The 24711-nt window shown below is 41.1% G+C and overlaps 1 protein-coding gene across 1 annotated transcript in view; it reads left to right on the top strand.

Moving 5' to 3' along the window:
- Positions 1-18970, top strand: part of spata20 (spermatogenesis associated 20) — a 43637-nt gene extending 24667 nt beyond the window's left edge. Inside the window, exon 16 of the mRNA XM_072667808.1 lies at positions 16898-18970. Within this exon, the coding sequence (XP_072523909.1) occupies positions 16898-17068 (171 nt within the window). The 3' untranslated portion in view covers positions 17069-18970. The remainder of the gene's footprint in view (positions 1-16897) is intronic.
- Positions 18971-24711: the final 5741 nt, after the last annotated feature.

Raw genomic sequence — 24711 nt, 5'->3', positions numbered from 1 at the left:
AATTTTTCCCTTTTTCTGCCAGTCGTAGCTCCCCCTAGCACTAGCAATAATACCGACACTAATAGGGTAAGGACTTAACACGCGTCTCCTCCGATACATGCAAACCCAGCCACCGCCTCTTTCAGAACTGCTGAAGGTGTGGCACTGCCAGCAAATACCAGGCCCCAGCTCCACCACGCCAGCTAAAAGACGCCTGTGCCGGACAGTGCTTAAGAGTACTGAGGGGAGAGAGTGCCATCTACCCACCCAGAGAGAGCACAGACCCCCAGCTGCTGATGGCTCTAGATGCAGATTCACAACTCTAGGACTATAGTCCCATCATATTAGACCACTGGGCCACTCTGAGCCCCCTACAGATAATGTTATGTTAATTTAAAGTGTTTTTAGAGGCTTTCTTGTTTATCTTTTTCCAAAAAGCTGTTTTGAAATTTATCAAAACCTCAGTAGTGACCTATCTAATGCCTAATGTCTGTATTATATTAATGATGGTAATGAGGCTAATCATGTTCTTGGGTAAGTAGTCCATAAGTTAGCCCATACAGCTTAAGAAAAACTGTGTTCCTTAGTTTCACTCAGTTCAGTTGTTTTGCAAACAAGCATAAGCTAAGAAGTAAACTAAAGTGAACCCAACAAACTAGGAGCTCCCAATTTTCAGTTCCATCAGTGATACATCTGAGGTGTTTTCTCAGCCCACACAGGTTTAACAAAGCTGTGCCTTCCTTATAGTTTTATTTAGTTCATTCAGAGAAACCTAACAAGCAAAACCCAACAGTGTAAATCGAGAAGTCCCAATCTTGGGTAATGCTTGCATAAGTAGTACTCTCACCAATCACAAGACTTTTGTTTTCGGCCCATTAGGCCCATACCATTCTAACAGAACCATGCATTCTTCACAATGTCACTCAGTCAAACCTAACAAGCACACACTTGTTTTGTATGTTTGCTAATCTGTAAGCTGGTCCTTATGTAGAGCCAGTTTCACTCATTTTTCTCCATTTCACTTGCACGCTTGTGTTTAGTTCTGCTGCGCAGCAGGCTAGGAGTCTAGAATTGAGAGCTGTCTGCCAGGTGTGCTCAGATCAGTCTGACAGTTCTGAGAGATGAGTCTAAATCAATAGATTTTGAGCATTTATATTCATACATGTATTTTCATCCACATTGTGCTTGATGGCACTTCATTTTAGTATCATACCAATAGTTTTAATAATGTACTCCATGGGACTTTGGAAGTCTTTTTTGGAGTACCTTACAACATTTGCATTGGTGATCTTAAATTGCCTGTGTGGTAAGATGGTTTAGAAACGAGACTGTTTTGCTGCTTAGCTCTGAATTATTGTACCCCGACAAGCTGCAGAGTCTCCTGGTTGTTAACACTGAACCCTGGCTTTGACCCCACTCATAAGTGACATGGTTCACTATGTGGGACACAGAGTGTCAGCTCCTATAAGCTGGTGCTGGTGTAGTGACAGAGGCACAGAGCTGTCCCCTGATCCAGCATCCTGCTGCTGTCACTCTGATTACCCCCATCTGTCTCTGCTAGTCCTGTCACTATAAACCACACTGACTACAACAACAGCAAGAAGTCGTCTTGGGAATATGCTAATATTCCAACTTTATTGATATTCTGCTGTTTTGTGCACTGTTATTCAGTCTAATTTGCTGACATAATTAGACACAAATGAGCAAGGAGGATGAAAAACCACATGACTGCAGCTCCAGAGTTCCAGCCAAATGCTGTTTTTACAGGGCTCTAAAACTGTGCACTTGTTGTTGAATGAATAGCGATTCAGTCATTTGTTCTGGAAGCAGCCGAGGTCAACTGAATCCATCACAATGATTTGCACTTCCCCAGAAACCAACCTCCGAAGGCGTATGAGTCCTACCTCACCCTTCATTTTCAAATGCAGTCTGCAAATGCAATCTCAGGAAATGCTGAGGAGATTTGTGCTGGTTTTCATTTTGGGCCCAAATTCAATTGTATATCCTCATGTGTTCTGTCCACATGTCAACAGGTGTCACACTTCCCTGGGTTTGCTAGCAGGAGGGGAGAGCTCAGCCTGTTGCCTAGACACCACCAGGCGTGTAAGGCTGACGAGGCTGGGAGTAATGAGTTAGTGTTAGTGAGGCCAGTTTAAAAAAAAAAAAAAAAAAAAGGGACAGAACAGAATTTCATCTGGCCAGGCACTGATAAAGAAGCGAGCATCCCACGCGCAGCCCCATTTTGCAGCAGCTAAGCCTCAGATGGACCTTGGCCCAAATTGTTTGTTTAATTGACTTGACGTGATCGAAAGACCCAGTCGCCTCTCCCTGTTGATTGTGGAGACGGAAGAGCCTGCTGAAAAATAGATGACTTTCTCTTATTGAGCTCAGCCTGCAGTCAAATCATCATCCCTACCTTAAATTCTCTGGGGATAGAGCTATTCTTAGAGACCTGGTGAAAGTGCTCCTTTTCAGTGTCATATTTCGCAGTCAGACTGTCCATTTGAGTATCCCATACCTTAGACATCTTAGTGTTCCTACTAGAGGAAACCTTAAAATAAAGGGGCTGTTGACTCGAATACAAATAATATAAAACTGTGGTCCTGAAGATTTGAGAATTGAAGATCTTTGACTTAAGCCAGTTCATAAAAGCTAGAAAAGCTACCTGCTCGTGGAAGGTGGACAGTGGTGTAGCCAACGCAATGTTTACAACCCCGTGACAGCCAACCAATTTTTTTTTTTTTTTTTTTTAATATTTATTTACAATGTTTTTTTTTTCCGTTTTTTAAAAATATATATATTTGGTAGATAAACCAATTTTTTTTCCCCTTTGTCACCGTCCGAAGTTTAGCGCTGTCTGTGTGTGGACGTTGTAGTTTTATGACCTAGGTCATTCACTATATAGAGAGTAAGGAGGTATTTCACATTTAGCCGTTTTCGTGAAGCTCAGCAAATAATTCATGAAAAGCTTTGTTTTCAGTACCTTTGTTTTTACCTTTTGATGGTCGACAAATCTTTCAAGAGACGCTAGCATGTGTCGGTTAAATTAGACTAGTTAACAGACTAGATTAGGAAGATGGCTAGTTTATTTACTTGCACACTCTGTACAGCAACTCCTAGCATCACCACAGTAAAAAAAAATGAGAGAGGAATAACTTTCAATAACCCAAAGCCTAGTTTATCTTGTGTGAAAAATTATGAAACTAACCATTCGTAAAGTAGGCTCTGGACTTTTGTATTTAATTTGTGCGTTAGTGATGTTAACACAGTTAAGGGGCATTTTTAAATGCTAGCTCACTTGCCTATTTGTATTCAGTGTAGTGGGGGGACTGTGGTTAAAAACTACTGATACAATCTGCAATAATTCAGGTCAAGATCACTTGATGTCAGCATCTTCCAGTCTAGTCCCACCCAACTCCTAAACAACAATTGACCGAATCTCCAAAAATGTAGACAATGGTCTATTTTTAAATCTACTTTGGAGTTAAGGTCCTATAACCTCCTTGAAGAAGAAATAGACATGGTTTGCATATTTAGACTTTGCACTAGAATGACCTGTAATGGGAACCATTATTATCTGTACTCCCTGAATCTGCTGGATAGATCCATTTTTACTGGTCCAGCATTATGGTCTAAAAAATATATCACAATACAATGTATATTACAGTCCTGCACAGTGGAAGTATAAATACGTCAATACATCAATATCTCTAAACCACAAAACACACACACAGCCACATATTAAAGCTGCGAAGATCTGCCTTCATGCGCGGAATAGGAAATTGAGTTTTACTGTCGGAAGACCAGGGACGATGCAGTTGATGAGATTTCCCCCTCGCAAGTTGACATTAGAAAGCCAGTGGCCTCTCCAATACCTTTGCAGCTGGGCAGCAATGACCTGAGACCTTCTATATGACTCTGAAACACCCAACCATCATTTAGATTGTGCCAGTGATGGAGTAAATCTCAATGCACTGTGCATTCTTTTGGATGTGTTATGTGGGGACACAATAGGATTCTCCTTCTTATAAAGTGCTTTATAAGAAGGGAAATATTTGAGGCAGTGAATGCATTTAAACACCTTTCCATCATCATCCTGCGTCACTACTCACCAGTCGATGAACAACCCAACATTAGTTGCTTGAGTGAGGCTGAAGTTGGCTTCTTATTTATAACTTGATTGAGCTTCACATTATAATTCTTGATCCATGGCTGCAGTGACCGGCAGCTACTAGTTATTACTACTGCTCTCATGTCTATATTACAAAAGTGGTTCTTCTATGGCATTGCTTAATGAACTATTTAAAGTACCTTTGATTTTAAGTGTTTGGCTAGGTGGCTGTGATGGTCGACACATCATTGAAGTGGCAATAACATGACCACAGTGACCAGCAACTACTGGTTAGAGCCTTTGCGATATGATGGGCAGCATTTGGGGTGTTTTTAACACAGCAGACGATAGCAGAACCCTTTTTGGTGCTCTAAGTCGAGGAGCCCTGTTTCAGCACTATACAGAAAGCCTTTGCCTAGATCGTGCCATTAATGTAGCAGTGCTATTTTCACTGCATAGTAACAAGAGACACGTAGAGCTGATCTACAGAGCTTACGAAAAATGATGAGTGTATTGTGGGAGACTGTAGTGCCCTTAAAATCACTCTCAATTTTATCATTCAGACATTAAGGGGAACAAATGGTCATACTCAGGAGTCCCCTAAAAAGCGAAGGGATTCATTTCAATTACAGCTTGCATGTATTATGCACAACATGGCCTGGAGATTGTATCCTAACATCATGGTTTCAGGTTGTTGGTACTTCGTTTAGGCTTGAACTCATTAGCTGAATGTAGTTTGAAATACAAGTGCACAGAGAAGACATTTTCTTATCGAAGCTTTTACAAAATGTCAGTCAAGTAATTCTACTTGCATCTGATCAAATATATATAAGCAGACACAACTCCTACCATTTTTTTTCTCCCAGTGCTCACTTCCATGATTAACATGAAAATTATAAGGACTTAATCAAGCATGAGAAATGTTAACAGTGTAGAATTTACCCCATGTGCTAATAGCATGTTCAGTCTCATCAGACACTCAGCTCAGAGTGTTTGAAGCTTTATGAATCTCAGCCTTTCGAGTACTGACTGAATGTTGTGGAGCGGAGAGTTGAAAATGCATTTTCCTCGACACATTACCCTCCCTGGCTACAGAATGTTTTTTTAATTTAAATCCAATTATTGTGTCATCTGTTCCTTCATTTTAGGGCACAGGGGTTTAATTGTGGGGAATGAACTGTGTAAGAATCCTCAGCTTTTTCAATCTACTCTGAGCTTATTTATTTAATTCACATTTGCATCAAGACTGTGGAATTCAGACGACACCCCTGTTAATCAATTAATCTCACAAATCGCAGCTTAGAAAATGGAGATGGACTAAAATGGTTGGGAAAAATCCCCTCGCGCTTTGGTCTGTGGTGATGAAGCTGGTGTTGCAAAGACATTGTTCCAGTAGAACATCAAATTCTTTAGGATGACTGCTCCATCTCTTTAATGATGGCAGCCAGCTGCTCACTGCAATAATATGACTGACTTACCATCTCCTGGGACAGACTGAGCATTGATTCAGTGTGTTGATTCTCTAGTGTTGTGCTTTATAGCATGTGTGTTTTAGAGAGATCTACATTCAGATAATTCAGGATTGTCCACTTTAACTCTAGTTAAAAATTGGATGCAGTAGATGCAAAGTGTGCTTGTCCATGTCCAACTCTTCAATGCATGTTGCTGCCTTTATTGTTGGATGTACTGTGATGATAATATTAATAATAATTAAAGAAAAGCAGGAAAAACAGTTTCCCAGCAGATGGGGAAAATGCCAAACCAAGATGTAAAGCCACTTAGCCAGCCCAGAGAGAAAGAGTCCTTAAAGGTGTGGAGGGAAAAGTCCTACTTGGCCTGAGAGGCCTTGAGCTATGTTTACTTTTAAAAGGTCCTTGAGGTTCTGCAGTTTGAAACTGTGGAGGGACCTCTTAAGATGCTTTGAGGAACCTTCAAGGAACCATTTTCTTCTAAAAACCTTTTTTTGAAGTTTTCTCAAAGCACCTAAAGAGGTTCCTCCAAAAGTTCCTCAAGGATATTATGCTATTAACAGTGTACGGTCACTCCAGCGGCCAGAATGGGAGTCCTTCAAGGAAATGTCCCGGCTGTGATGCAGCGTTGTTCCTGTGGCGGGCTGTTGAAAAATCTGCGCTGCGATATAGAGAGAGCCTGAAAAACCATTCAAGCTGTGATGCAGAGTCACTAAGACAGCAGGCTGTGAACAGATCCAAGCCACAATGTAGAGTCCTGAGCAGCCAGCCCAGAAAGCCTGGTTAGCTGCCATTTAGACTTTTATCAGAGCCATGCGGAAGTCACTTTCGGCCAACAGGGAGTACCAGTACAAAAACAAAAACCAAATGAGACAAACATAAGAGACAGCTAGTTTGTGCCATTGTACACTGAAAACTTGCACACTTACAAGCGCCCTCACACACGCCTCATCAGTTTCTGAGTAAGAAATTATTAATAATTATTAACAATATTTTATTAACAATAATTATTATTATTGATTTACAGAGTTTGAGAGCAGCACAGGAACGGGGATGGGGTAACACTATGGCGATCTGCTGGTATGGGCCCTTTTTTTTCCACAGTAGCAAACAATGAGAATGGGGATCAATATTTCTGGTGACTGCACACCATTTAAGATAACTACTGCCAAATTCAACTTCATGGGCTTTACCATGTGCTCCAGATGTGTAAAGTAGATCCACATATGACCAGGTGTGTGTGAGCAACAGTATCCTGACAGATACCCTACATATTGTTTCCTTTTCCATTACAAAGGCCAAAGGACAATTTTAAATATGTCTGGTTTGGATTCATCTGCTCTGCGGCCATCTTTGCAACGCCACCTGGCAGTTATTTCCGGACATATGAGACCAGACTTCTGTCTCTATGAATGATAAGAAAACAAAATGGGTCATGACTATCTTGCCAAATATTGTGTATCGAGAACATGCCTTTAAATATTGTGCCATATCATCCACCACAGCATGAACTCTGGTGTATTACTGGTGATGACTTCTTGTTGTTGTTGCTAGGTTACAGGCATGATACTTGCAGAGATGTCTTCGGAGGGCCGTTAACGGGAGTCCGTTAGAGAAAGCCTCTAACTGTGGTATAATAGGCTGTGAGGTGTAAAAGGCGTGATACCCGGATTATTGTCCCTACATGCCACGTCAAACCGATGGGCTGTGATTGGGTGTTTTTGCATGTCAGTCAGGACTAAATTGGCTTCATCCAGCAGCAGAGCTTTCCAGAGGTAGGATTTCTACTTTCTGAGACTGAGGTTTTGTGCAATTCAGACCAGCAAAGGGAAAACGCAGCAACTCCGTATATTTCTCTTTATAAACTCCCACCTTTGGCGGAAATTAAGCCAATAGGTTTCTAAACAAGCTTTCTGCATAACAGCAAAGTAGAAAAGAGTGTTTTGTGTGTGTTGCGGTTTCTGTGGTTGGTTTGGCCATGTATATAGGCAGTGCAGTACACACAGGGCTTGGCTTTGAGGCTGCAAAAGAGTTTTCAACTAAGTCTGATTATAGAGACGAATAGCCCTGATTCTCTAACAAGACCTTAGAGACATGACAGCAGCCAGAGAGGTTCAGGGAGGAAGCCTGAGGAGCAAGCAGACAGAGAGAGACAGAGGGAGGGAGGAAGAGAAGGCGATCTAGCACAGCAGGACTCTAAGCAGGGCTTACCAACTCTGAAACAACACAACAAAGGATTAGTAGATCAGAAAGCACTGCTTGAGGATTCTATCCTCCATCTCCATCCGAGTTTGAGGAACTGGCGAGGCTACGAGTGGTATTAGCACTACAGTGTTTGGTAGATGACTGCGATTTTTACACTGTACAGGTGTTTTTTTTTTTTATTTTTTTTTTTATTATTATTTTTTTTTTAAGAAATTCAAAAGTAATGTTTGGTTAGTAGGTCTTATTTGCCTGGACCGATTTATACAACAGGATGTGCCTGTTTTGAATCCGTAATTTGATTCACTTAATGTCCTATTTCAGAATTCAGAACACAACATCCAGGTCATCACATTCAATAAATGTCTGACTTCATTCTCATGGGCCTGTTGGATTCCATGGATGCTATAAAACGATCAGTTAGAGGTAGAAGTTATTAAATTAGAGATTTCCTAAGTCTAGGTACATTTTCCTAAGTATTATGTCAATTGTGTTCTAAAATCTGGGCCCAGACTCACATAAGTGTCTAAAGAAAGATCTTAGATGTGCTTTTTGGTCCCTCAAACAGCCTATGGACCGCTGGTGGACAGAAAGTGTCGTTACAAACTTCAATTACCAGAGAATATGCCCCTCTGTTCTCTGTTCTGCCCCTCGGGTTAACTTCATACTTATGAAAAAGGTTTTGATAAAGTTATTTGTTAAGAGTCTAATCCTTTTTTTCACCTTTTTTGTCTAATTCAACAAGAGTGGCGATTGTTCTTAAAGTTCTGTTGGACACCTTTTACACCTGGTTAGTCTAGATCTGGATTGTATCCTCAGAAGAGTTTAGCCACATGCATTCACACTTAGTAGTCAAATGCCACTCCGAATACAGTGAGGTACGGAATATACAAATACACTTGTTATACTTGTTGATGTGTTTTGGAGAGACAGATGCATTTACACTGTTATAACATTTGGTCTCATTTTTCTTTATTAAAATAAATAAATAAAAAAAAGGTTCTTGAAGGTTCCTCAAAGCATCTTCACAGGTTCCTCCACAGTTTCAAACTGTAGAACCTCCAAAAGTTCCTCAAGGAACATTCCTTTAACATTTATTTAATGACCGCTTTGAACGTGGCTCAGCCAATCAGATTTCTTTCTATAATAGACACAATAGTAGTGTTGCTTTTATACAGCAGTTCGGAAAGTAAATAAAGTTGGACGTTAGCATTTCCTTCCGCCTTTAGCTTGTTGCTACGTCACAGTAACAAACTCCGCACTGCCTGTAGCCTCTTCTCCAGCTCCTTACATAGACTGGCAAGTTTCCAACTTCTGTCCGTTTTTGTTTTTAGTTATTGTCTTGTCTTAGTCTTTCTAGCTTCATTTGAGGTCATTCTTGATTTCTTTTGCTCAGAACATTTTATGTTACTACTTTGCTTTATATATGATATTATAAGATTTATAGATACAGCGCTCAGTGGAGTGATCCAGTATTTGGAAAAAAAAAAAAACAACAACATGCTGTTAACAACACTATTAGATAGTTTCTAGACCAGTCAGCTTGTGTGGCCGGACTAACTGTTGTAGAATACTTGATTATACACACACATAACCATACTCTTCTGCTGTGCACTGTGTTAGTATGCCAGGTAATAAAAATCTTTTTTCGGTTCACTGAATCATCTGTGATCATTATGTTGATTGGAAACCATGGACTACTGTTAATGAGCTATATTTGTGGGATGAAGTATTGTTTATGTGGATTATTATTATTATTATTATTATTATAAAATGACCCACCCACCCTTAAAAAAAATCTAAAGATGAATGGCAAAAGTGACAATATATCTGCACTATCCCCAAACAGAAGAAAAATAAAGCAAAGACCTGCAATATGAGTAGTGAAGAGACCAAATTTATACTTTATAATTTTATTTGATCTTTTTTGTATTTGAGGCATTTGTTACATTCAAAACTGCTCCCCTTAGGAGTAATAAGCCACGAGAGGCTGTGCGGTACAGTGGTTTTACCACTTTTATTAAATGCATTGTCCATTAACTCCTGTAATGATGTGCTTAAGTTTATGAACAGCAAAGACATTTAGAAACACCTCACTTTTGCTGTGGTCAGACAGACCTCAGCGCATAGCCCTCGCACCCCTCGACTCTGACCTCGTTCACAGGGGGCTGAAGTGCCTGACCAGTGCCAGACCAGTTCAAGGACTGAGTATGTCCACACGCATACAGCTGTCATGTCCCACACACTCTCACACTCGCTCTCAGTCTCTCACATCCTGCTCAACAGTGGTGCAGGTAGCAGAGAATCATAACCTCAGGTGTGTGGGACTATGATCTAGATTGCTGCTGAAGGGACAAGTGTCTTCTCCCTGTCTTTCTCTTTTACGTCACCCCCTGTCAGAATGAACAGGGTCTTTGTCTCTGTTAATTAGTGTCATAAAGAATGCCCTGCTGCCTCCACCCACCTATATTTAGGCCCTTTCATTTCCTCAAGAGCCATCTGTTTGCTGAATTTCGGAAATTTCGGGCTCGGCCTCCTGATTAAAAAAAGAAAACAATAACTAAAATGGTTTCGGAGATTGCCGGCTTATAAGAAATTTGAGTTTTGTGTACCGGTTCAAATACTGGCTTCTCTCAGGGCATGTTTGAGATGCATTGTATTGACAGGAGGGGCAATGAGAGCTTTGCAGGATCTCAAAGGTATTAGTTGTTTTAGTGTTGTATTCTTATGTATGAGGAAGCAATTCTTTAGCAACTATTTCCTCATTGTTGGACAAGATTTGATTTACCTCACTACACATAATTAAATATTAAGTTAACCTTAGTACCACAAACCTCTTCACTTAAAGACGTCGCTTACACTGATAATCAGACTAACTCAAAAATAAGAAGTCGTGACACAAACTCTTATTTTGTGTTAGATGAAGGTTTTGGCATATTTTGAGTAAAGCTGAATTTATTCAATTGTCACATCAAGTGTTTAATTGAGTGAAACTATCTATTTGCATACTGACCATGTTTCCCTCCCCTCACTTACTGCCAGTGTGTTGCCATTCCCCCAGGCTACCTTTACCTGGGGTTTTCACCTGTATTTTATATTCTGGTGTAAGTGCGTGTAAGTTAATGCTGTTACTGAGTGTGTCCAAATACAGGGTAAAACCATTTGGTAAGATGGTGAATGTTATTATGGCAGTTATTAAAAACAAAGAAAATACTTAATTTACTATGTACTACATATAACATTTTCAGAGCTTAGTTCTGATTTAAAATTTGAGGTTTTACTCTTGCATCTTGCTTAAGGCAACTGATTTTCCCAACAGGCCAGGATCGTGTTTGAAATCATGCCCTATTACAGAAGTGCTCTACATACCATCGGCTATTTTGTGGTGTTTGAAAACTTGATGTTTTCTCATGGGAGAACCATTCAACTGCCTTTCTTTACTATAGCCTATGCATTTTTTTCTCTAATCTGAGTGATGTTTAGCATAATTGTATTTAATATTCATTTAATTACCAGCTAGTCTACCCACAAGACTGGATAGCCTGGTGTAAACGGCAGCATGACATGATTTTTTTTCTTTCTTCATTTTAATACCTCAGTTTCACAGTTCCATCTGTGTTTATGTCATGGAAATCATAGTGCCTAGAACATGCAGAGTTTACAGTGCACAGTACATGCCAATTGGACAAACCAATTTTTGTGTCTTCATTACAGCACAGTATTTTGGTGTCTTTTATATTCATCCAGTTTATCTATCTTGGGTGAACCACAGAGGACTCGCGGCTCTTGTTATACATTTAACCTCATGGCTATTATTCCATTTCAAATCAATTGAGAGTTCAAGTAAAAAAAGTGCCATTTTTCCAAATACTTACAAACTGCACCGTAAAAGCAATTCTGTTTCAGTCTTCACCGATGAGAGAAAACCCTGCTCTGTAAAATCCTGCCAGTCGCTTTAGCTAAGTTGTGAAGCTGCTGCTTTGATTGTGTGAGGTAACCTGAGGGAAAGAAGCGTGGAAAGCCCAGGTTTTAACCCCAGATTTGTGCCAAGGCTTTGATTATCCCCATCAGAGCCTTCCCCCAGGTGCTTCTTGTCAGGGGAAAAGGGTGCTGTGCACTGGCTTTGCTGCAGCGAGAAACCCAGTCAGAAATTAATGAGGAGCCCAGGAGACAGCTCAACAGTAAAGAGCTCGAGGGGTTCAGGAGGACAGGCACACCTTCAGACCTTCTCTTGTTTTGAACCAAGTTAGTTGAAAACTAGGCAGGTCATCGATCGCCCTCGTTACACACTGTATGTGCACTGATCGTACACGCCATGGTCAGGGCCACCTTCGTACTATAGGCTGATCCTGATAGGCTCTACAGATGCACCAATTGTGTAAGGATTTCCTCACCTCCTACATGGTTAAAATCCTCATTGGCTGTGAACAGGCCGGTCCACGGGGGTGAAGATATTCTGTACTCATGCATTAGACCCTCTTGTTTCTTCACACAAACATCTCCTTTACAAATATGGTTCTTTATAGTATTTACTTTTATGTATTGTGTATTGTGGTTTGGATGAAAAAAATAACTATGTCCAAGTCTTGCATACTTCCTGCAACCATTAATTCATTTGTTGAGGAAACACCACATGATTGTACATTAACCTGCCTCTCTGGAGAAGGTAACAGAGACTCGGAAATGAGGCTCTATCTCTGTTGCACTCCGAAATAAACTTGCTGCAGATAATTGAATGAGTAATGGCTGCGTGCCCCACCTGCGTGTGCTGACAGCCTCAAGCTCTCTAGAGGAGCTCAGTCCTGCTAGGAGACGAAGCTGATGAAATTCCCCAGACTAATCAACCGTGTGTGTGCATGTGTGTGTGTATGTGCATTTAGGTGTGCAGGAGAATGAGCTGACGGACTGGAAGATGGATATCGGTGCATGTGTCTAGTGATGGAATCCTGGGTTAGATAGCCCCTGGGAATTCAGGAGCAGTGTTGTGTGTTCGGTGTGGAGATGCGGACAGCTTGGAGATGGGAGTCAGTTTACCAGATATGCGATGTTGTGAGGTCAGATCGAGAATGAAGTGGAGAAATGGGTTGGATTCCAGTTCCTCTCGGCCGGTAATGGAAAACCGAGTGAGTCACAAGGCAGGAATGTTTAGGATTTGTTATTGTTCTGGTTGTTGACCATCTTGTTGGTCAATAGGACAGAGATTTGGGTCAAATGACAAATGGACTTTGTGTTTTTTGACTGCAGCTCCTCACTTGGGCTCTTTTTATGGTAACACCAAAATTTGATTCCACTTTTTCTATGAAATTTAATACAGGTGTCCTCTTAAATAATTTGAATATTGTGGAAAGGTTTTTTGGTTATAGCATATTAATGGAAAGTTGTCTGGAAGGGGAGAATGTGGTGGGAAAAGGTGCACAAGCAATTTAAGACCTTGGGCTGAGGCTGGTGTCGGTGCACCAAGAGCCACCAGTGTGTTTTATCCAAAGTCCTGGAGATTTTGGAGCACTTCATGCTTCCATCAGCAGACTAACATTATGGAGATGCACATTTCCTTTTCCAGCAGGACTTTGCACCTGCCCACAGTACCAAAACTGCTACCGAAAAGTTTGCTGGCCATGATAACAATATGTGGTTAGCCAGCCAACTTTGCTGACCTGAACCCTATAGAGGATTGTGTCAAGAGGACGAAAAGAAACACCTGACCCAGCAATACAGAATGCTTTACCTCCGCTGTTACTGTATAACTGGAGGAGAGTGCTATCTGAAAATGCTTTGCTGTTTTTTCTGTAGCTGTAATTTACTTTGTGGGCATCAATTATTTTAATCTTCAGAGTGCTAGGCAGTTGTTTAGAGGAGCCCAAGGATTGTTGGGGAAAGATAAAGCTTTGAAAGCCTTTCCTAAAACTGATTATGAATAAGCCTTAGCCCGAACAAGCCAATTAAGGTCTCACACCTTGGTAAAAGTCATTTGAGCGCTCTGATCTCTCGGGGTGCCCATTTGCTTGGTGCTGCTTTCCTTTTGCACTCTAATATTGTACTAAACCCAAAAAGCTTAACTTTAACTTAACGCCTTTTTGGAGATCAGTTCATCTTCTACTCACTTAACTGTTCCTATGAACAGAGACTTTGACCAGGGACAACAGTAACAATATTTCAGTAACAGTAACAATATTTTTATCAGATTGCAGTTCATACAAATTACTTTAAAAGGCAAAAACTATACAGAAGATTTTGCCAATGTTAGTTGGACTTGATTGAGACCAGAGACCAGAGGTTTGGGGAGTTGGATAGCTGAGACTTGACGATGCTTTTAAGACCATGACAAGTACAAGACAATAGAAAAGGTATATAGTTAGTATATATATAAGTTCCTTGAGTGCTTTGGGGAACCTGAATAACCTTTTTCTTAAAATCTTTTTCTTGAAGGTTCCTTAAAGCACCTTAAAAGGTTCATTCACAGAAGAACCTCTAAAAGTTCCTCAAGGATTTTATACTTTTATAAGGTACAGTACTAGTTGTTAAAAGTTGAATTTTCAGTAGTACGTAACAAATAAGTGAAAGTGTAAAAATACTATTATTAATATAGTGGCTGCTATGGAGTTAATATATAACATTCATTGTTTTTAAGGGTGAGGAATTGCATATTTATTATTGTAATTTATGCAGTGGTACCAAAAAGGACAGTAAAGTACAATAATTACCCCAGACTCTGTTTTCAGTTTCAGCTTTTAGCTCCTTCTGCCCATTTTGACTTTTTGGTGAGTCACTACTTTACTAATTCAGTGAACCACTGATGCAGGTTGAAACTCTCAGCATCCATTTTAACAGGCTGTGTGAGACAGAATGTTTAGGTGTTGTTGCGGAGTGACACTGAGCTCTGACACAAGCTGTAAAGAAAAATGAAAAAAATCACCTTGCATAACCCCAGAGTGTGTCGCCGCGGCGTGTGTTTGGTCTGCATGTTGTTATTGATGTGCTGCCTTGGTGGACTGTCATGGCCCTTTGAGTCTGGCTGCTGACAGGCCTTGTGATGTCCCCACACGTCTGACAGGAAGCTGCTCCGGGCTGCTCGCGGGAAGGTAATGATGCGGAATTCTCTATGGCCTCCGAGTTGCAGTACAGTGAGACTTCTCTGCACCAGCCAAGAGCTGCACTGCCTAGGTGACTGGGAACAGGCTTTACAGGGTTGACTTGTTACCATGACTGTCAAAAAAAATCACACTGTGGAACTTCTTCACGGTCGGGAGAGGTTAAGAGAAAGCAAATAGAACTGCTGGCGGCGGCAGACTAGATCCTATAGCTCGTTGGCCCTTCATTCTGCCTCTTGAGCTGTGTCCTAAAATGTAACCTCTTGTCATATTTTGGAGTGTGTTCCTCATAACTGCGACTGTCTTTTGGGTACTCTGCGGTGGCACTCTTGGACAAGGCAGCAACAGCTAGTAAATTTGCACTTTTCATCCATTTCCCTCCAGTCTCCGTCGACTCCAGGGTGGCTCAGACTTCCTCTCTGTGCTAAATCTACATGCATCTCCCCTCCTGCTGCTTTATTATTGGGTGAAAGGCGAATGCCAGTCAGGTCTTCCCTCTTGTTATGGAAGTTTTAAACCCAGCATGACCACCCCACTGTCCATCCCTGCTGCTGTGTTAACTGGACCTGCAGCAAACCATTGACTGTCAGCTGCCCCCCTGACTGGCCTCTACCCTGATTGAGTTATTTCCGGCTTCTCTCTCCATAAGAGGGTCGGAAAACATGGATGGATGTGATGACCCTGACTGAGAGAATCAATAGTTGAATGAGTTGAATTATTGAAGGTTGAGCTTTGTATGTCGTTGCTCTCTGTAGATCTCTGTAGCTAATGCTACACAAGCTCTTATACACTGACTTTATGTTGACCAGTTGTTAAGTCTAACATTCCTAACTTCTGTACTGTATATAATAACGAGTACTGTATATTGCATACACCCCACCCATCACTTAATTAGATGGAGCTTCCTGCAGATCATAATAATAGGAATTCTGGGAAATATGAAAATATTAGGATTTTCAGCACAACAGTCTCCAACGAACAGAAAAGCTGCAGTAACATCAAAAACCACTCTGTACAATCGCGGTGAGCAGAAAAGCATCTCAGAAAGCACAACATGTCCAACCTTGAGGTGGTTGGATTACAACAGGAGAAACCCATGTGATGTTTCACTTCTGTCAGCCAGAAACAGAAAGCTGAGGTTGCAGTGGGCACAGACTCCCCAAAACTGGGTCAGATGAATCTCAATTTCTGCTGAGGTACACAGATTGTGCAAACATCACAAATCCATGGATCCAACCAGCCTTGTGTCAACAGTCTAGGCTGGTGAAGGTGGTGTAATGGTGTGGGGATTGTTTTCTTGGCACACTGCAGGCCTGTTGATACCAACCAATCATGACTTGAAAGCCATAGATTTTTTTTGTTAGTTAAGAAGTTCTGTGGCCTCCCCAGGATTGTATATGATTGGAGAAAATTTAATAAATAATCTACAGGAATTACAATGTGCAGTCTTGTGAGCCTGGATCAGGATCTCAAAGGATTTTTCCAACATGCGTTAGGAATCCATGCCAGGAAAACATAAGGCTGTTTTTCTTATAAAATGCTTTGTGAGCGTATACTGTATATATTGTAAATATTGTTCTGTTTAAACCTTTATTACGTGTCATTTCATTGCTCATGAATGTTGGATGTGTGAGACCTCCAGGTCAAAGGCAGGTCAGGGTCATTCCTGCTGTAGTGACTTCATTGACTCTACATGCCCCACATGGGAGAGGGGACTATATATATATACTTGTATACGGTCAGCTGGAAATGAGCCACTGATGGGACTGCCACTGTAATCATTTCTCTCTGTGCTCCATCATGGTTTATTACCAAAGGGATGTATGGAGTTGTACATTTTACACTGGGTTAAGATTGTGTCTCTCCAGCCGCCCTCTCCCACTCGCTGTCTATATTCTTCCGCCTAATTGTCATCATTATGACAATCATTGTTATTTCTCTCCTCCACGCTGCCTCTCTGTGTTCCTTTTTTCCCTCCGTGTCCTCATTCCCTCTCCTTTTCTATCTTTAACTCCTCTCTCACTGTATTTCACTCCCTATTCTATCAGGTTCTGATCCTGGCGGACGGGAATACAGAAGGTTTCCTCTACCAGAAGCTGCCAGTCCTCTCCTCCCTCGTTCAGCACGAAGGCAAAGCCACAGCGTACGTGTGTCAGGACTTCACCTGTGCCCTGCCCGTCACCTGCCCTGAGGAGCTCAGGAGGCTGCTACTGGAGTGACACCATAGGTCATCAGATAGGTCGTTCATAGCCACACATAGACTGCTTAGATCTCTCATAGAACTGTATGGGCGCGAGCAGTCACCAGAAATTCTGAATCATACGCCAAGGAATGCTTACCTTGAACCCACGTTCAGTTTAGTTTATCAGAAACACCTTCCATGTAGGTGCACTTTAGGTACACAAGTACTGACTGTAGCCGAGCTGTTGCTGCACGGTTTATAAACGTCCATCTATAATCTGCTGAGCCTGTTACGCTCATACTGTGAGAATACACACTAGATCAGAGATCGTGTTTGTGTCCCTGCATTTCCAGCCCCCAAGTATTATTTTTAATTTCATTAAAAAATCCCAGCAGGGCAATTAAGAGAGGCAAAATAATAACAATGGGAGACAGTTAATGGAAAACCAGGCATTCTGTTTTTCAGTGTTTAAAACACTGTGTAGGATAAAATACTGGATAACACCACCTCAGTAAGGAAAGTATGGAAATATGAGGACAATAAAAGTAGTTCCATTTGCATAGATCATAGTTTAAAAGTTCAGTTGTACAGTGGTCAGCTGTGGTCCTATGGTGGTCCCTTGTCACAGACTGTAGTGTATTGTGCAGCAGCAAATGGGTTACAGTTAGTAGTTGAATCCCTGCAAAGTGCCCCAGCGATACATCTTAGATGTAACTGAGGGAGTGAATAAGGAACATGTTATTTTAAGGAAGAAATTTACGGGTTTATTAGGGCCTTGTTTTTTGTTTAGGAAAGCCATTTGTTGTTAGACAATGATTTATTCACTATGCATTAAGCTTATTATTTATTCTGGCCTTAGTAATACACAATTGGAGGTCTGTTATGTGAAAATCACTAAATTGCATTATTAACTGCAGTTATTCAAAGGAAAACACTTACCACCCTGTTATGCACTCTTTTTAACAACACTTGGCAAACTGAACTGTTGTGTGGAACACATACTGACACATACTTTTTCAACCAAAGTACCCTGAAAAGAAACTAAATCTGTGATGCAAATTGACTGAATCAATTGTCATATACTTATTTATTGTAAATGTAACTTCACCTTAAACCTCACACTTCTTGATCTGTTAGTGACTTTATTAACTCAATAAAAAACCTCACATAAAGCAATAAACCTGTAACCCACATGAATGAGCGTCTGCAAACTGCACACTAATAACATGCAACTTTAGGCAGTAATTTTATGCTCAATGATGTGCATAACGGTGGTAACAATGTGTTTTATTTTAGGATTTATTTATACTTGTTGGGTTTTTTCCCATTACATACTTGCAATTATGCACTTATGACAATCATAAACAATAACACTCAATGCTCACTTTGATCATTTCAAGTCAATTGATCATTTAGAAATGTCTAATTCAGGCTTTATTTAAAAAATACCAAGACTTTAATAAACCACTTTTTGGTGGTCCTTAAAATAACGTGTTACCTGTGAATAAGTTAATAAATGCAGGTACAATTTTCTTCCTTTTTGACATTGGCTGAATTGTACGGAGTCTCCAATACCTGTGTCCACCAATATCTGTGGTCCATAGAGACAGTACCTCATGTGCACCATTATAGTAGAAATGAACTCTGAAAGTGCCCACCCTGTAGTGTCTTCCTGCACTATAAAACCTACCTTAACTGAAGTCTTATAGGGGCTCAAATGCTGTGAATGTTTCGCTTGGGATTAAGTTCTATAGGAAAAGAGTCAAGCGTACCAGCATGTTTTCCTGATCCTGTCCATCCACTGTGAATGACCAAACCAGCCCGCTGTGCCGCGCACTAGATCTCAATATTCAAAGCACTGAAACATACAATGTATGCCTACGTTGAGCTCTAGCTTGACTGAATATAGTAAATACTCATTGAGTACCATTCTTTCGAAGCGCCGTCTCTGCTTTTTGGGTCCTCTCTGCTTTGTGATTGTCTGTTGATGAATAGAATTTAATAGTCTGTGGTCGGGGGTGAGCGTGATTGGTAATTTAAAAGATGCCTCGAGGAGCATCTCTTGCACTACACTGAGACAGCTTCTCTTTCTCCACATCCACCCACACAGAACAACAAAATCTAAGCAGTTTGTGCCATCACATCCTTCCCCTCACATTTAAGGCCGTTCTAGAAAATTCCTAGATATTTCCGGCTTTGTGTGTGAACCGCATGTGGTTAGCATGAGCTCAGGGCTTGGGTGTGCTGTGGAAGGGAAGAAGGCAGTGCAGCTGCGAGGAAGCGAGCGCTGCTGTCTCTTTTGGAAACAAAAGCGGGGAAACGGAACACAATGAATAAAACTCTGCCATTGTGACTCTGCCTCAGTCTTGTCTCCAGTGAGAGGGAGGGAGAGAGCAAGGGAGAGTGAGAGGCAGGCAGAAAATCCGCCCTGCCCACGCATAATAGCACAGCGGGTTGAAGCAGACAAATTTGCCGTCGGTAGACGCTGCTTCTGACTGCCAATTCCCTCCCTGCTAGATCCACTGGGAGACGCGTTCCCCCAGTAAATGTGAGCTTACAAACGCACTTTTTTTTGCAGATGAAGCCAGTGATGAGGGGGCTTTGCTCTAGTTCTGTCGTGTCCTCACTTCACTCAGCGTTTGTGAAAAGTACATCAGTGTTGTCACTTTTTTTTTTTCCCCCCCTCATCAGTTAATGTGTAGATCAGCTGCTTTGATAAAGAGAGGTGCGCCGTCACTGAGGGCCTTGTCCACTCGTTTAGAAATGGTCTGAAATAGTGGCAGTTCTGCTCTTCCCATGGAGAAAACTAGGTAGGAAAACACACCACTTCGAATCACATGCTTTTATGACTGTAGAGTGGTGATTTTAGCTAAATTATAACATTGTGATACTTGAAGACTGGATTTGTCATTTCTAATTTCATTTCTAAAATGTAAGGTAGTGAGTGAAAGCATGGTGAAGTGTAGCGGGAACACTGGTGCTCTATACATGGCAGACTATGGCCCGATTTCCCCATCTGCAAAAACTTTAGGTTAATTCAACTTAGTTTAGTTAAACGTTCCCCTAACTCTCTTCAGTTCACATTTATTTATATAGCGCTGTTCACAAGGAATGTTGTCACAAAGCATTTTGTAAGGCTTTAGTGTGTCTCTACCCCCTTTATTTGTTTACTGTTTATTTCCCCACCTATGACGTGGGAGGAGGTCTTCCTGTTCTTAGACTCCTGTCCGAGACGAGAGGCAGTTGTGCCAGTCAAAAGCTGTGAAATCAAAATGTTATATATTATGATTGTCACATCACATTAACACAGGTGTAAAGGTGAGTGAAAAATGTATGTGCATAGACCATCACAGTGGTTAAATAAAAATCCAGGATATATACACACACATTCACTTACACTATACATACATTACACTGTTTTTAATGTACAGGTTAAATATGTACTTTGAAAGGTTTACAGTACTATTTACATATAGACATTGGAAAGATGTTAATTCAAGTGTAGTGTGGGTTTGTGAGGTGTGTGGTGGGTGCAGACTGAGCAGAGATCACAGTTCCAGTATTTGCAGGCTGCACAGTGTGTTTGTATGAGGTGAAGGTGTGATGAGACCGATGAGAGCCTTTTGTGATGGACTAGACTGATATGGTCATCTACATATCTGTGCCCAGAAAAGGTAAGGTTTTTACTGTTACTCAGAACTGCTGTTTATAACCACTGTTATTTCACTCGCTAGAGTGGCACAACTGCCTTAACTGCCTGCTTGTCAAGTGAGACAGGATCATAAGTTCAAATCCCAGCAAGGGCTCAAAGCTCTGTTTTTTAAAAGCTCCCCAGTCTGGGGATGTCATGTAATAGGAGAAGTTTTAACCTACAGATGGGAATAAACAGTAAACAAATAAAGGGTAAAAACACAGACTAACTATATATTTAAAATGTAAAATATGTAAGCAATTTCAGCTGCACCTCATTTACTAATTTACTAATGAGCTGGATGACCTAAGAATGTGTTGCTCACCAAACTGAGGTGCAGTACTAAGTACTCCTCTGTAATCTCTTACTTTAAAAATTTTACAGTGTGGGCAAGAGCACAGCACTCCACCAATAACTGCCTTATGCACCTACTCCTGGAACCTGATTAAATTGCTGGATAAAAGCATCTGCCAAATTCCATAAATGTAAATGAGATAATAACATAACACACTGACACCCAATCATCTGCTTGTTACTGTGCAGTTACTGTACTATAGTTAACATAGGCTCGCTATAATTAGCTTAAATGTGCCTTTTTATGAAACACAGTTGTTAAAAACAAAGCAAAAACTCTCATGTTGCAACCTTTACTTTATAATATCATATCACCACATTGCTCACCCCCACTTATAGTGCCTACAAAACCACAGAAATCCAAATTAGACCCCCCCTTACAAAATGCTACCTGCAGCGAAGTCCACTGTTCTGCATACATCTTCGGTGTATGTTATTGCATTTGGAAGGGGATGTGGTTTGAAATGGGGGAAACAGCTGCTACCTTTCAGAGCTTGAAGATGGACATCAGAAGGAAAGTGCTATTCAGGATAGTCCATAATCCATCGCCTCCTCTCTCTCCCTGCCTGGGACGAAGCTGGGACAGAGTGAATGGGTCCCTTTGGAGATCATTACTGTGGGAGGACTGCGAGTGTGTCTCGGAACAGAAGCCCCTTACCTTTGCCAGCTGCCTGTGTAATAAGGCCACATGAGGCCCCACTGTACCTAGAGCCATCTCGGCATCTGACTGGGAGGCAAGGCATACAGGAATTAAAATGTCATTGGATGAAGTCAGCATCTGTGAAACGATGTGAAAAATGGAGAGGATGTTTTACATTTAAAAGATGTAATATGGAAAAATGCAGGTATATAATGTGTTACACCACTTAAACACCACCCTCAACACTGGCAAAGCCAGATACCTTTGATTGTCTTTGCACCATGTATCACTGCATGCCCCTTCATACTACCACATCACACACCACCAGTATTTTGGACCTCTTCATTTAGAGTGAGATTTTGACACCTATGAACTGCTACTCTGTGAATGAGTTAGTTAAAAACACTGAATGCTTGTGGACACCCATTCTAATAAATTAATTCAGCTTCAGTTGGAGTGGCACCTATTGCTGACACAGATGTGCAAAGACATGTGTATTATCTGAAGCAGATAAAGATGAACCAATTGGCCCCATACCTAATGTCAGGAATTGCCCACCCCCCCAGCATTGAGCTGTGAAGCAGTGGAACGTTGGATGGTGCTCCATCCAGTACTCTTGGAATGACTTGGGGATGAGGAAAGGGGGAGATCATCCAACATCTGGACTTCACTAATGCTCTTGATGCTGAATGCAATCAAATCCTTACAACAAAGCTCCAACATGTAGTATAAAGCCTTGCCTGGAAATTAGAGACCTAACCTAACCTATATCTAAAGTTCAATGGAACTATATCCCCAGTGTTCCAAGAATCACAGTTGAGGAACTGCAGACGTTGGGACCGGGGTTCACAGCTCCTCTTGAACTACAATCAGACTCCACCTACATAACCACAAGTTGTGTTTGCCAGGTATTACTGGAACTCAGTGGGACTGTGATATATGGTTAGACGACCATGTGATGTGATGATGTGGGGCTGTTTTTCTTCCAGAGGCCCTGGAAATGTGTTACACTACTTAAACACCTCCCTCAACACTGGCAAAGCCAGATACCTTTGATTGTCTTTGCACCATGTATCACTGCATGCCCCTTCATACTACCACATCACACACTCTTCATTTAGAGTGAGATTTTGACACCTATGAACTGCTACTCTGTGAATGAGTTAGTTAGATACACTGAATGTGATGATGTGGGGCTGTTTTTCTTCCAGAGGCCCTGGAAAATATGTTTTCAGACATGGTATTATGACGTTCAAGGACCAGCAGATATTAAGTTAAAACCTGACTGCCTCAGCCAGGGAGCTTAAACTGGGCAGTAGTTGCATCTGCCAAAAGGACAATCGTCCAAAGCACACTTCAAAATCAAGAGCTGAAAAGGAGTGTCCATGAGGGTGCACCTCAGAATCTGAAGGATCTGGACATATTCTGTATGTTGGTAAGCTCTCAGATTCCTTGCCATGCGTTGTCAATAAAGTATTGGTGGAGAAGATTCTTTGCAAAGGCAGCAGCTTTTCAAACGTTAAAAAGGTTCTTTACACTCACACATCTCACGTACAGGCACAAGAAACCATCCTTTGCAATGGTTATTTACAGAACCACACTGTAAAACTGAATTGGGGTTTTGATTAGAAACTAACCAGACAATTTTAAACTTCAACCATTAAATTTAGCACAGTTTGGATAAGTAAAATATGAATAAGAATAAACGATTTTTCAGGAACTTACTATTTCTGAAGAACTCTAGGTAAGAATATAAATGTAAAGAAACTGCAGTGGTTCTTCAATGGCAATAGTCTCTTGGCACCTTTTGTTTTTAAGTGTAGTTGGGCAACAGGCCTAAAAGTGCCATTTTAGTGCAGGAAGAAGCTTGTGTGTGATTGGATTTCAAAGGATTAATCACAAGCTGCTGGTTTCTAAAGATCACTGGTGCACAACAACATTAAATTGGGGTGTCCAGATCTAATCCTGCAGGGTCACAGCACAGTCCATGAGAACTGAACTTCCTCCACTAAGGGCTGTAATGTCCACATACTGTGGAATTTCTTTTTTTGTCTGGCACTGGTTACAGCCGATCGCCACAAGGCCTGTCTTTGGTGGGAATTGGATGCTCTTGTTATTGAGGAGAGTTTGTGCAGTTTTGGTATGGATAACTGTGGTCTTTACCGCCTACCAAGCGTGTTGTCCCTGCTCATCAGAACTTAAACGCAGTGTGCTAATTACATCTAAGGGAATTAGAACCTTTCTTCTAGTGTTTTTCCATTCTGATGTTTTGGTACTTTATAAACTCATGGTTCTAACCGTTGTTGTTTTTCTACATATTTTCCCCATATTATAGGCTACATGTCCAAATGTTGCAGCCATTGCTGACATAGACATGCAAATAAACACTAACAGCTTGTGCAGTCCTTGTAGAGAAGTCTTGTACTGCCAGTAGAATAGGACCCTCTGGAGTAGATAAACATGAACATATCGGCACCATGCCTAATGAAGCCCCCCAGCATTGAGCTGTGGAACTGTGTTTAATGGAATGATTGTGCTCCATCCACAGTTGGGGATGAAGTAGGGCCGTGATCATCTTGACCTTATGAATGCAATCAAATCCTCACAGCAATGCTCCAAATCTAGTAAAAAGCCTTCCCTGGACAGTAGAGACAGTTACTCCAAGAAAAGCAGGATAAACTCCATTACTCTTGGTTTCAGAAGAAGCTGTGAATAAGCAGATGTCCCAATACTTTTGTCCATCAATTTGGGTTTTCACTTTTGGTCAATTTTCTTTAAGTAAACATGCACCATTTGTCAGTAGCACCTCAACCAGATGTTTTTGGTAGGAATCAACAAGCTTTTAGCTAGATTCTCTAGAGGCTAGAGTTCCGGTTGGATATTTGACCACTTTTCTTGGCAGAATTGGTAGAGTTTTGAAGTTTTGGTCGAGTTTTGAAAAGTTGTTGAAATTTGGTGGATTCCTGGAATGGACCGACTTCACAGTTCACAGTAA

The sequence above is a fragment of the Salminus brasiliensis genome, chromosome 22 (assembly GCF_030463535.1).
Source record: "Salminus brasiliensis chromosome 22, fSalBra1.hap2, whole genome shotgun sequence".
Classification (NCBI taxonomy): domain Eukaryota; kingdom Metazoa; phylum Chordata; class Actinopteri; order Characiformes; family Bryconidae; genus Salminus; species Salminus brasiliensis.
This window is presented reverse-complemented; position numbering and strand designations above follow the sequence as displayed.